Source organism: Oncorhynchus gorbuscha, linkage group LG25 (assembly GCF_021184085.1).
Source record: "Oncorhynchus gorbuscha isolate QuinsamMale2020 ecotype Even-year linkage group LG25, OgorEven_v1.0, whole genome shotgun sequence".
NCBI classification, from domain to species: domain Eukaryota; kingdom Metazoa; phylum Chordata; class Actinopteri; order Salmoniformes; family Salmonidae; genus Oncorhynchus; species Oncorhynchus gorbuscha.
Window position 1 is genome coordinate 21,800,821 of NC_060197.1, and position 13,535 is coordinate 21,814,355.

The window sequence follows — 13,535 nt, forward strand, 5'->3', positions numbered from 1 at the left end:
TTCATTATCACAGACTAAAAGCGTCCACATGCTAGGTTGGTTTGCTCCTAGCAGAACTCAGCCAGGCGAAGAGAACGTCCATGACTAACATACTCCCTTAAAATGATATTTGCTTCAAATTATTACACACATTATTTTGGTATAGAACGACACTGTCTCTTTTTCACTATGGGTGTGTTCATAAATTGCCTCCAGTGTGTCATAGTACGCTCTGGGTCGTTTGTAATTTCAGAGCATTGTCAGATTGTAAAATCAGAGCGTTTTTGCTCTCGGAGTGTTCAGAGCGCAAACTGGACGCTCTGGCCCGTGGACAAGGGTTGATCCGAGTGTTCTGACCCTCGCAACAAGCACCCAAGCACCTAAGCTAAGTGGCTAAAGTTGGCTAGCTCACTAGCTACTTCTAGACACATATGAGAGAACACCTCACTGGCCATTTTACTCACCCTAGCAGGGGCTGTTTTCGTGTTATCTAGAGCATTAGTGACTATAACTGTGCTCCTGGCAACAATTGAATGACGTTTTCTTGCAGACGTTTATTGACACCGGTCTTATTCAGCGGGTGTTGAAATTTTGTAAATTCATCAGTTGTTCTGCACTCTGACACACTCAGATGAGAGTGCTCTGAAATCGGAATAGATGGCCAGAGTGAATTTACAAAAGCAGCCTTCGTGATGAGTGTGTTGCAATAGCAACTCTATTGATAACATCACAGCTGTTTCCTTGCCGATGTGGATGCTTCTGTCCTCCACTGTGATGTGATTAGATCTCTCATGTCATCCAGGCTTAGCTCAGTTCACATGACCCTTTGTAGCAGTCCATCCATATCTAATGCATCATGCTACTATCGCTCTCTCTTTTACACACACTATATTTCCCATCCCCCTCTCTCTCTGTGTGTCTCTCTATCCCCCTACTCCTTCCCATCTCTTCCTTCATCTCTCCCCCTCGGTCCCCCCTTCCATCCTAGCATAGAGAGTTTGTTGGAGTCAAAAGCCACTGTCCTTCTCTCTCCCTCAATCCCCCCTTCAGATATCGTCCATGTCCCTCTGGCCCGGCAAAGTTAACTTATTATACCCATCACAACTAGAAAGCTCGCAATCCTCTCTCCTCCACTCCCCCCATCTCTCATCCCTCAAATATCCCCCATCTCCCTTCGGCCAGGCAGAGGTCGCTTTTTACACCCATCGCACCCAGGCAGTCCATCCATCCCTGTCCTATTGTAGTCAAAGCGTGGTGAGACCAGGACACTAGGGTCTCTAGGATCTCCAGCTGGCGGCCTCTCCTCTTCTACAGCCATGATGCTCTCTACCAAACACATGATGGCCGCGTCGATGTTGATGTTGTCCTGAGAGGGAAAAGAGGGGGAAAGAATTGAAGGGCAAAGAGAGAGAGATGTTTGTGTGAGAGAGAGACACGAGAGCAAGAGAAAGAGAGGGGGTGAGGGACAGATAGAGAGAGCAAGAGAATGGGAAGGAAAAAATACAGTCTTTATATGCACAGACACAATCCCTCACTCAGCTAGCAGTAAGTAGGTATAATGACACTTTTTACATTCCAGAAAGCAACTCATACACACAAAACATTGTCTGCTAACACACACAACGTCTCTTAACATTTCCAAACACAAAGCTTGTATCCCCTGATATACACTACATACAGCAACAATAGAGACCCATCCCTCTCTATGCCGCGACCCCATGTCGTGACCCTTGACCTCTTACCACACCTACGAAACCATGGTCTTGCTCTCTCTCACACACACACACACCCCTCACCTTGGCGGAGGTCTCGTACCACCCTACAAAGCCGTGGTCTCTAGTGAAGTTCTCCAGTTTGGGCAGTTTGGAACAGAGACCCGTACTCAGCTGGTCACATTTATTACCCAATAAGACGGCCGGAACTGGCCTCCCGTTACCCAGAGCAACCTGGGAGGGGTGTGAGGTGAGGGAAAGAGAGGGGGGTTGGAGAGAAAAATGAGGGAGAAGATGTAAGTGCAAGGAAATATAGAGAAAATGGGAGTGAGGGGTGAGATGGATGAGAGGAGAGAAGGATCTTAACAAACGTTTTAATTTAAAAAAAAAAGTCTTTATGAAATGAAAACAACGGTGGAGATGTTTTATTTGAAGGGAGGATAGTACTAGTTGAGCCACTCAGGCTACAGGCCTACCACCTCACTGTATAGTACAACCTGCATGTATACTTCATTATGACTAGTTCTAAGCATGTTAAAGTAATAATGTATCTCTTACCTTGGAGTCGAGGTCTCCCTTCCACTTGAGGACAGCCTGGAAGGTAGAGGCCCGCGTCATGTCATAGATCACCAACGCTCCTACAGCCTCGCGGTAGTAAACCCGCGTCATGTTGCCATAGCGCTCCTGGCCTGGGGAAAAACAACAACAACAATGATATAACAACAACAGCACCAACAACAACATCTACAACTATACCATCTAAATCAACAACATAACAACAATGAATATTTCTCAATAAAGTGAATTAAGAAGCAAAGCGATACTCCAATGTGTTGAGACATTTCAAGTGTGTGTGTGTGTGTGTGTATATATTTATGTGTGTATGTGTGCGTGTGTGTGTTTAAGTGAGTGTTGACATAAAAATGGCATTTCTCCCGGAAGTTAACCTCTCTCACATGACTGTAATATACCAGTGAGTAACCATGATACAGCTGAGAGAGAGAAAGAGAGGGACGGAGAGAAAGAAAGAGAGAGAGAGAGAGAGAGAGAGAGAGAGAGAGAGAGAGAGAGAGAGAGAGAGAGAGAGAGAGAGAGAGAGAGAGAGAGAGAGAGAGAGAGAGAACAGGGTCTTTCTAACATTAACACATAACGTACAGAATACGGTTTGAAATATCACTGGTTGTCACTGCCAATAGCCAGCATGCATTGTGTAAATACCATCACACTGGCTTTACTGCTATGTTCTCCTACAATGTCTATCTCTGTCTTTCCACTGCCTACATGCATTGTCTAAATTAATAAGACTCAATGGATAGGGGTGAACCTGATCCTAGATCAGCAAGAGGCCAGTCTGAGGCCTTTCATTTAACTGTAAAAATGTATTACCTGTTAATGTGCCATGAACACAACCAGTCATGATGTTTTCATCTTATTGTCAAACAAATCACTTCAAAAAGTAGGTTACCGTCGCACATTCATCCAAAATAATCCCAGCATCTGAACAGTGCACAGTGCACCCTTCAACTTTTCCTTCAATTCGCAAGTGGCTGAAACTATCTCACTAGAGAAAATGTTTTCAAGTGAGCGAAACAGCGCCCCTCTGTCTTACTATATACTGTATGTAGCCCATGTATCTGATGCTGTGTCTGGCCAAAAAGAGTATGACATGCCATTCTGTTTTTGGCCAGACAGCATCAGATACATGGGCAAAACATACATATTGTTTCTTTCTTTTTCCTTTCCTGTCCTGCACTGAAAGCGCTTCATTGTTGCAGCTTGATTTCAATGAATGTCATGTTTGCAATCATATCTTGTGAAACAATGCATGGGGACTGTCTCAGGGTGGAATAGTTCATTATTATGAACCAGACAGTAGTTGATTATTGACACTTGTTTATACTATTATGAGAAAAACTTGGATTATATTAATATTGATATGAAATGTATGTTTATGTAAAAACTAAATGATTGATCTATTATGAATTATTATTAGGCTGTACGGATTAATTTGGTCAACATTGTGGTTTCATTAACCTGGGCACACCCCCTCCCTCTCCCTCCCCTAGACATGATGTGATGAGGTCATTATCTACCGTTGAGATGATAAGGAGGAAAAGTCTGCTGACGTTTAGAGATACAGCACCATAGAAGCTCAGACACACCCATAGCGTTTGCTGGCCGAGAGTACTTCCTACCTCTGAACGTACAGTGCCTTGCGAAAGTATTCGCCCCCCTTGAACTTTGCGACCTTTTGCCACATTTCAGGCTTCAAACATAAAGATATAAAACTGTATTTTTTTGTGAAGAATCAACAACAAGTGGGACACAATCATGAAGTGGAACGACATTTATTGGATATTTCAAACTTTTTTAACAAATCAAAAACGGAAAACTTGGGCGTGCAAAATTATTCAGCCCCCTTAAATGAATACCTTGTAGCGCCACCTTTTGCTGCGATTACAGCTGTAAATCGCTTGGGGTATGTCTCTATCAGTTTTGCACATCGAGAGACTGACATTTTTCCCATTCCTCCTTGCAAAACAGCTCGAGCTCAGTGAGGTTGGATGGAGAGCATTTGTGAACAGCAGTTTTCATGTGCGTGACATATTTTTGACATATTTTAAACTTGTGTATCTAATCAAATATAACAGTTATAAAAGTAAAGGTAGGCGAACTGTCGAAGAAGATTACTCGTAATTAGTTTACCAACCTGCGATGTCCCACAGCTGCAGTCGCACGACCGTCTTGTGATCCCAATTGAGGAGTTTGAGGGCGAAGTCGACTCCGACGGTGGCTCTGTAATGTTGGGCGAATATCTGATGGACATAACGCTTTATTATGGACGTCTTCCCGACCCCTAGGTCACCGATGACTAGAACCTTCAGCAAGCGTTCCTGCTGCATGGTTGGGTTATGGCTTGATATAGAAAAATATATAGGCTACAACTTAGTTGTTCACTTAGAATGTAATATTCTACGTGAAAATAATATTACAAAAGTCAGTGTCCTCTTTTTTCAGTTTTCTATTTCATATGGGTCCACTTTTCAGCAGTTCTATTTTCCCGTTACCTGAAGTTGCCTGTATGTCAAAGGTGAATGGTTGTCAAAATCTTAGTAGCAGGAGAAAACCATATTAATGAATTTATGAAGACAGAAAATAAGCGGAACTTCTCCCTCTTTTATTCAAAATGTGCATGCACAAAAATGTTCCGAAATGGTCTTCCTTTCTTGCAATTGTTATATTCCATACATGTCCTTATATCAGAGTCATGCAATGTATACTTTGGGCGACCCTTCTCTCTTACCAAACGTTCATTATTTCTCTCTCGTTCTTTCTCCTACCAACCTTCATTCCATCCAGAGCAAAAAAATGAGAACTTCTAAAAAGAGTAGTCAGCGCATTTCATCCACAAACTGTCAATTTTGGTCAAACAGTCTACGGTGTGTGTGCGCGCACATCTCGCCTGGAAGCCGTTGCCATTAATCTGCGCATGAAGCTTCTGCATCTGACCGTCAGCTGTTTGGAGATTAGGAAACCACAGCCCTTTCGTTTACTGATAAAGTTGTGTACATACAGTAAGTCAATAGTTCACTGTACTTTCTGTCCACCACTTTGCTGCTGGGGGAAAGGAAACGAACTACATATCCAGCGTATTTGATACACTGTATCCGGATCAACGCACAAGCAGCTGTGGTAACCAAACATACAATGTTATGTATCTTTACGCGCATACAATATTGTCAGTTTTACACCCACGATTATAAATCGTTATATCAGTTAAAGTCCAAAATATGTGTCATGTCTGGTACGCAGTATATAGGGTCTAAAACTTGAATATTTAGTGGCAGTGGCCCTATCTATATTTTTGCCTTTTAGCTTACTAATATTGTTGGATAGGCTATAAAATACTATTGGTGAGAGGTTATTTCAATAACCGACCAAAAATGGTAGCCAATAGGTCAAATGAATTACATTTCATAAAACGACTTAAGAACAAGAACATTGATCTACATGTCATTGCTCTAATGGTTTTATTGTTGTTTTTTTTAGATATGCGGATAAAGTGTTTGTGCGCGTCGATATTGATGTTTACGGTAGTAGAGGTGCTGATGCGGGCTGGGCGGTGGAATGAGTCAGGGTCTGTGATGGTGCTGCTCGCGCTGCAATTTCATCAGCGGCAACATTTATTTCGTTTAGCTTCCTTCAAAAACACAAAACGAGATAAGGAGAGGAGTGAAAACAAAATTAACCTTCAGAATTTTTGCCATAGGTCTATCACATTTTACAGTTGTGTGATTTCAAAACAACAGTGTAGACCTAGGCTGTCATTCACAAATGATAGCATTCTGGGGAGTAAAGCGTGCTTTGAATTTTTCTAGGGAGTCATTAATAGACCGTTATAAAGACATCACAACGAAGACCCGTTGGTAGATTTCCGCAGGGCAATTGTAAACTGCTGTTCATGCGTTGCTGTGAGACGTTCTTTCGGGCGTTTGTTCTACGAAAGCTTCTCAATGCAATGGAACCTGCACCAGTCGGGTTCTGAGCCGCGCGACCAAACCACGTAAGATGAAACCATTTCGTTCTCTCTTAGGCAATAGGCCTTTCTAGCAAATGTGAACTATACAAGGCCTTCTTATTTGAGCATAATGATGCGAGAAATAAGAACAGCGACACTACTTGGTCTTGAAAGCCTATTGTGAGAGCGACAGAAGTGATGTTGTCTAACGCACTTCTGCATCAAATAATCGTGTAGATTCTATTTTACTGTTCTCCATTCCATTTACCATTACTGACATATCGGGTGAAATGATGCCTGTAAGACTAAAATAAGCAATGATCCTACCATAAGGCAAAATGGAGGGATCTATTCATTGAATCTGGAATAAATCAGTTGATATTTAATGCAAAAGCACCTGATGTGAAATATCTAACCTACAACCCTCTATTAGTTCTTTACAGTAATGGCTTCTGTACAATAGACTGTCCATGTAATTAAACATATTTGTGTTTATCCAAAAGCACCTGATGTGAAATATCCACAGTAAACAATACAATAGACATTATGATGACTAGTAGTTACCATAGTAGGGTACAATCTAGCCTAGGCTACTGTCCATGTCAATGCTCCAGAGACCCTAGCTGAAGCCTATATCCAGTCTCAGGCAAAGCTATGGGGGTGGATATTCCAGGTATTATTTCGGGGATCTGTTTGTCCACGGTTGTGTTTGCATACCAAGCTCACTGTGTGATTCCCAACCAGCCAGAGTGAGGAAGTAGCGGTGTGTCTAGATGTCACTGGAGGCAGTCTGATGACTGGATAACCAAGGCCTGTGCATAGAATGCAATACCATAATAAATCCGTGCATTGTAGGGTTTTAAATAAGCATAGGTCTATAGAATATGGAATAGAAAATAATAGATTATAGAATAGAGTATGTAAACTGACCTAATTGCCACTGGCTACAAACAGAATGGAATAACTGAATTCTTCCTAAAGGGAAGTTCAATGGGGCTTCATTCATAGCCTAACGTAAAACACAAGCTATCAAAGTTGCCACAATCAAGGGATTTGAATGTTGGCCAATATAGGCTAAAACAGATTTCCAATAGTCACATGCTTGTAAATAAACATGTGGACTATAATAGGCATTGTAACACCGCAGGAGGGCTTAGGCCTAGATCAAAGCCATAGTCAAATCCAGAAGAGACGTGGCTTTTTACTTGTCACCAAAGGGAATTTAGACACAAAACAAGGGCACAAAGAGTAGCGGTGTTGTGCTCTCTCCAAAGGCCTCGTTATCATTCAGGGGCTGCGCTCTGTTGGGAAGCCAAGCTACGGTCCTGTGGAGGAGGGAGGGCAGTAAACCAATTGAAATCTCCGTTATAGCTGCCCCTCTGTCTGCGAGGTCTCTCTCACAGGCTTTCACCAGGGCGCCCGAGGCTATCTATCTTCTGAAAGCACTGTTGTTATGGGTTAACTGACTCAGGCTTTTGCGCTGTGTGAGCGTGTGTCCCTGCATGTGTCTGTGTCTCACGGTGTGCGTGCCTGTGCGTGTGTTCCATCCGACCACGATTCTACGAACAGAAGCTAGACAGCAGTCACCATGGAGGCGATATGGTTGTACCAGTTCAGACTCATCGTCATTGGGGACTCGACGGTGGGGAAATCGTGCCTGATCCGGCGGTTCACGGAGGGAAGGTTTGCCCAGGTGAGTGACCCGACGGTCGGCGTGGATTTCTTCTCTCGCCTGGTGGAGATTGAGCCGGGGAAACGCATCAAGCTGCAGATCTGGGATACCGCGGGACAGGAGCGCTTCAGGTATGGGGGGGGGGGGGGGGGGCGGCTCCATAAGAACTGTCACACAAATGATTATGCATAAACTGTGCTGTCGGTATAATCCATCACGCTTGCTTGCTCGTTTATCAAGGATACTTCTTGTGCAGCTGGCCAAACCATGAAATGTAGACATCATTTTCATTCAGAGCCCTCTATTAGTCAGGCTATCAATCATAATGGTTGATCAAAGTATATACAAGGATATCAAAGGATAGGATAGTCCACAGTTGCCATTTGCACCAAGGTCTAAACTGCCAGATAGTTTTTGTCATACCACTACTGATATTGTTGTTTGACTATTCAAAAGTGCCTTATTGAAACAGTGCATAAGGTACAAAGGTTAGTCTACATCAATATTTACACTTTGGCACATCAGTGACACAGTTAGAATAGGCCTATAAATAGTTTAGTTTCTAAAAAAAAGTGAAAAACAAGTATGCAGGAGTCTCTTTTCATAGATAAACATTTATTTTACATATTGAAAGAGTTAACAGCTTTTAAACACACACACACACCCTTGCTTGGTCAGCGTTCCATAATAATTCCTCATCATACCCTGCTCTTTTGTCTGTGATTCATTTAAACTGGTTATTTATTTCTTTTGAATATGTATTTTACCACTGTCCTCCTATCTTCATCCTCTCTTTCTAATGTCTTCCTCTTCTTCCGTTCTTTCATTGCACCTCCCTCCCTCATCACCCACACTTCGCATCCCTCCTCTCACTTCTTCCCTCCTCTCACTTCTTCCCCCCTTCATGTTCTTCCTCTTTCCTTCTCTCACATTCTCTCCCTCTTTTCTGCCAAACTTCTTCTCTCCCTCACTACACACTCTCCTCCCCCTTTCTCACTTTCACATCTGTTGCTTGCTACTTGTCTCGCCTCCCAACACATATCTATTTTTATTTCTCCCTCCGTCCCTACAATATTCTAACACTGTATGTCTCCCCTCTCCTTCTAACACTCAATTCTCTCTCCTCTCATTCCTCTACTTCCTGTCTATCTCTCCTTCTCTCCCTATTCCCTTTCTCATCTCCTAACATAAACACCCTCTCATCCCTTTCTCCTCCCCTCTTCCAGGTCCATCACCAGAGCCTACTATCGTAACTCGGTGGGCGGGCTCCTCCTGTTTGACATCACAAACCGCCGTTCCTTCCAGAATGTTCATGATTGGCTAGAGGAGGCCCGGAGCCACGTACAACCACACAGCATTGTGTTCCTATTGGTCGGCCACAAGTGTGACCTGGAACCTCAGCGCCAGGTAGCCTATCAGATTGCAGTAGTTTACGTGTATGTGTGGAGGGGGGTAGGTGGGATGTGTGTGTGTGTGTGTGTTTGATTGAGCATTGAAATAAATACATTTTTTCCCCCTACCTTTACTAATGATATTATAAGTAATGCACAACACATTTCCATATAAACAGACAATACTATCGCATGTTTACCTCTCCAGGTAACTCGTCAGGAGGCTGAGAAACTCGCCGGCGCCTACGGGATGCGTTACGTAGAAACTTCGGCCCGCGACGCCATAAACGTGGAGCACGCCTTCACGGAGCTGACCAGGGACATCTTTCAGCTGGTGAGGAGCTCCAGGTTGAAGATACAAAGTTTGAGTCAAGAATTAAAATTGAGTCCTGTACAACCTTTGGCTAGCTACGCAATGGCAACAGCTGGTCCGATGAATTGTTTATTATCAAAATGTTCTGCATGTCAATATTCTGGTCCCAGATCTGTTTGTGCTATCATGTCAACTCCTTGCCATGGCAAACATGACATTTGGCATGACAATGAGTGACAAGGAGTTGATATGATTGCACAAACAGATCTGGGACCAGGCTAGCATGTGAATACAACATTGTCCCTTCTAACCTTGGTATCTTCACCCTAGGTGAGGAGCGGTGACATCACTATCCAGGAGGGCTGGGAGGGGGTGAAGAGCGGCTTCGTTCCCAACGTGGTCCACTCCTCCGAGGAGGTCACCAAGAGCGACCGACGCTGCCTCTGCTGATCTAGAGGGATCTACTAGATCCAACTAGATCCCTGACTCGAGTCTGGTTTCCCTTAGGTCCTCCTGAACTTCCACCCAGATCAATTTCAGCTATCTCGTCTAGCCATTTGCCTCTACTGATCTGCATCTGGATGGAGGGATCCTACTCGCAACTAGATCCCTGCCTGGTTTTCATTTGATCCTCCTTGGTCCTCAAAAGGTGTCCACTTTTCAGAGTGATCTGCTATCTGGATGGATGATGGATCCCTTCCCTACAAATACCTGGTTAATACCTGGTTTCCCTTTAGGTCAGGGATGGGGGATCTTGGATAGGGGTGGGGGACACAAAAAATCTGAACTCATCATGAGGGGCCGCAGTGGCTCACGGGTCTGTGTACCCACATCCATACCCACACCTGTCACTGATTTGTACAATCAATCTATTTGTGCAGTTAAACTACTTAACTCTTAACTAAATGCATTATACCAGTAGCTAGGGCCATCCCTAGCCTTTTGGTGGCGTTAAGCGAGATTTGGTTGGCATCCCCCTACCTCACAGGTAAAACATTTTACTGGCCCTCGTCTTGACGGTGGAGAGAAAAAAGTACATTTCCTGCAATTCTACACATTTTGCCATGGTGCGGAGGGAAAATGTGTGCCATTTTATAACAAATTTCAAGCAATTCTACTCATTTTGCCATGGAGTGGAGATACATTTTTGCAGTTTTAAAAATAATTTCCTGCAAATCTACACATTTTTGCCATGACTTATGCCATGTTAATATGATATATGAGTGAGAGTGATTAACAAAATCAATTGGTCCCCCCTGGAGGTCAAGGCCCCTGGGCATGTGCTCTGCATGTCTGGTCAGTATTCGGCCATGATTACTACAAATAAAACATTTTATAAAATAATTATTAGCTGACATAGCTAATTGAGTGAGTGACTTAAGAGAAAACCTGCTGATGCACAACCACATTTCAAAACTGCACCTTGTGAATTCTACTATTCTATTCCAACAGTAAGTTGAGACCCTGACTGAGTTGCTTAACATGGCCCATCCCTGCTTTAGGTAATTTTCTTGAATTGCACCCAGATCTATTTCAGCTCTCTAGTCACCGGCTACCCCGATCTCTTCTCTTCCACTATGCAATCCGATAACACAATTGATACCTCCAGAAGGCATGACACGTCCCCTTAGAAGGCCATATTGACCCAACGAACTTATCTGATTCAGTTGTTCAAAGGAGACTGAGGAGGAGGGTCTCAGAGTCTCTTACTTTCCCCTTTTGGGAAATTAAGTATGGTCCCAAACGCAAACTCTGTGGTTCTATACGTACTTCTCCCATCATCTAACTAACACTCCAATCCTCACCCTTCTCCATTAACCATCGCCATATTGGACACTTTGGAAAGGGACTGAATGTAAGGGGACAACTGTTTGACTCTCTATCTGACTGGACAAGTGGACAAAGGGACTCCAGGGTCGTATTCACTAGACACCAAGCGGAAGAAAATGCACTAAAATGGAGAGGGAGAATCTGATTTTTTTTTTTATTGTTTCAAAACGTTTTGCTATGGTGTGCACTAATGAATACGACCCAGTAAAGGCGGACGATGAGATATTGGGCACACCGGAGGCCGACACTACCTGTACATTTAACTGTCCCCTTTGAGACTAGCCTATGAGTGATTCCAGAATCTAGCTGAGGAAACCATGGTAACAGTGGACAGACAGGAAGCTGGGAGAAACACACCCTAAAAACACTACATTACCTATAAGTCCACATCTGCAAGCATCTAAATTACACATATTAATGACACAGTACAACAAGTATGGCAACAGACATGTGCATTCAATATCTCAATCTCAATCAGTCTAGAAATAAGGATATTCATTCCATAAATAATCACATTATCATTCGATAACGTTATCATGAATGACCATGCTGTTGTGTTGAAAGTCATATTTTAGTTTGGCGCACTGGATGTAACAACGTTTCTGGTTAGGTAACTGAGAAATGAAATGCTTTGGCACAATAGGTGGTGGAGGGACAAAACTTGCTGTTTTGAAACAAAAGATGTCCTACCTATTTTCTGTTCAAGATGTTTTGTAGCCACTGTGTTCAAGGTCAATCTCTTTGTCATCAGCGCTACAAGCTACTTCTTGCTATCAGATAATCAGAATCCAAAACTTTGATTCTTTCTTCTCTACGCTGAGTAATAATAACTGCAAGGATGAACTGCTATCATCCACTTTATCCAAAGAGAGTTTTGGTAGCACCATTTAATGTGAATGTAACATTCTAGGGAAAGGGGGAGTTGACAGTGTGCAAATGCACTTTCATCTAAAAATGTATCGCTGACAAGGACAGGATGGGAAATGTTCTCAATCATTTATTACAATAAAGGGGACATCTTGCAGGGCCTTGACAAGTGATATCCCATTAAGTGTGACTTTTCATTACTTTTTCGGCATAGATTAAGAATGGGCATCTTTGGATTCCGTTGCATCTTCCACTTGCTTGGACATTCTGGTTCTAGAATGGAATCTTGGACATCATGATAACTGACATGCTGATAACTGATCTCCTTCTGTAACTATGGTCCAGCCATAACCGGTGCTCATAATTGAACGACAGTGGCTTCACCAATCTCACCAAATCAGAGGGTTTCAGGAGTTTGGATCAGTTGGTCCTCATCAAGTAAGATACTCTCTAGGTAGAAGTTTCCCCCAACCACAGATCTAGGATCAGATAACCCAGAGCACTAACCTTTACCAGTAGGCTAATGACAAATATCCGGTCCTGTGTCAGTGGTTAGAGGAAGCGTCTATCTAGTCTGTAACAAACAACCAGACCTTCATGTAGGCGTACAGCATGTACAGCACCTAGGCCATTTCAGAACATAGGAGTTTGCAGCAAGTGCTTAGCCTGGTAAAACCAGACTGAATTAAGTGAAACAACAGTGATACCAAGCTAGCAGTTGCTCATCATATTAATAACACACAAAAATATGTTAATCAATGTACAGCACTACCAGGGTCGTGTTCACTAGACACCAAAATGAAGAATACAGACTGAAAACAGAGACTAGCTGACTACCTAATTTCCGCTGGAAAATGTTTTGCTATGTTGTGCTCTACTGAATACGACCCTGGATGACTCTTCTTCATTCTACATCATATTTGACAAAGTCTCTATCTCCAAGCTGTACAATGCCATGTAACTACAGTTCCTTCAATTCAACAATGGCTATGGGATTTTCTGTGCCACTACTCATCTATCAAAATAACTTGAAATGTACAAAAAAAATCAAATAAAATGTGACTGGTAAAACAACCCTGTTCTGCTTTGTGTCTAAAGATGTAGCATCTTGTTGTTTGGGTAAAACGATGTCGGCTAGTCTTGGGGAGAATCTCAATCTCACCTGCTTTTGAAAAATGTCAGAGGTAATTGAGGAGCGGATGCGAGGAAAGGAAATGTTGAAACAAATGCGCTTGTTTGATATTAGACTCTC

General features: G+C 42.9%; 2 protein-coding genes across 4 annotated transcripts; one reads left to right on the top strand and one right to left on the bottom strand.

Annotated features, from left to right (window-relative positions):
* Positions 1–1,132: 1,132 nt before the first annotated feature.
* LOC124014158 (ras-related protein Rab-38-like) lies at positions 1,133–7,317 on the bottom strand. Its single transcript, XM_046328908.1, has 4 exons — positions 4,402–7,317; positions 2,250–2,380; positions 1,776–1,925; positions 1,133–1,345 (listed from the first exon to the last, which is right to left on the bottom strand). The coding sequence occupies exons 1-4, from the start codon at positions 4,592–4,594 to the stop codon at positions 1,133–1,135; spliced, it is 687 nt and encodes a 228-aa protein (XP_046184864.1). The 5' UTR covers positions 4,595–7,317.
* LOC124014159 (ras-related protein Rab-39B-like) lies at positions 5,243–12,456 on the top strand. Of its 3 annotated transcripts, none has more exons than XM_046328912.1 (5): positions 5,243–5,384; positions 7,780–8,013; positions 9,109–9,289; positions 9,482–9,607; positions 9,917–12,456. In XM_046328912.1, the coding sequence occupies exons 2-5, from the start codon at positions 7,799–7,801 to the stop codon at positions 10,034–10,036; spliced, it is 642 nt and encodes a 213-aa protein (XP_046184868.1). In that variant the 5' UTR covers positions 5,243–5,384; positions 7,780–7,798; the 3' UTR covers positions 10,037–12,456. The 3 variants fall into 3 exon arrangements, with proteins under 3 accessions (XP_046184868.1, XP_046184866.1, XP_046184865.1); XM_046328910.1 differs by lacking the exon at positions 5,243–5,384 and adding an exon at positions 5,703–6,255; XM_046328909.1 differs by lacking the exon at positions 5,243–5,384 and having other exon boundaries at positions 6,302–8,013.
* The last annotated feature ends 1,079 nt before the right edge of the window (positions 12,457–13,535 follow it).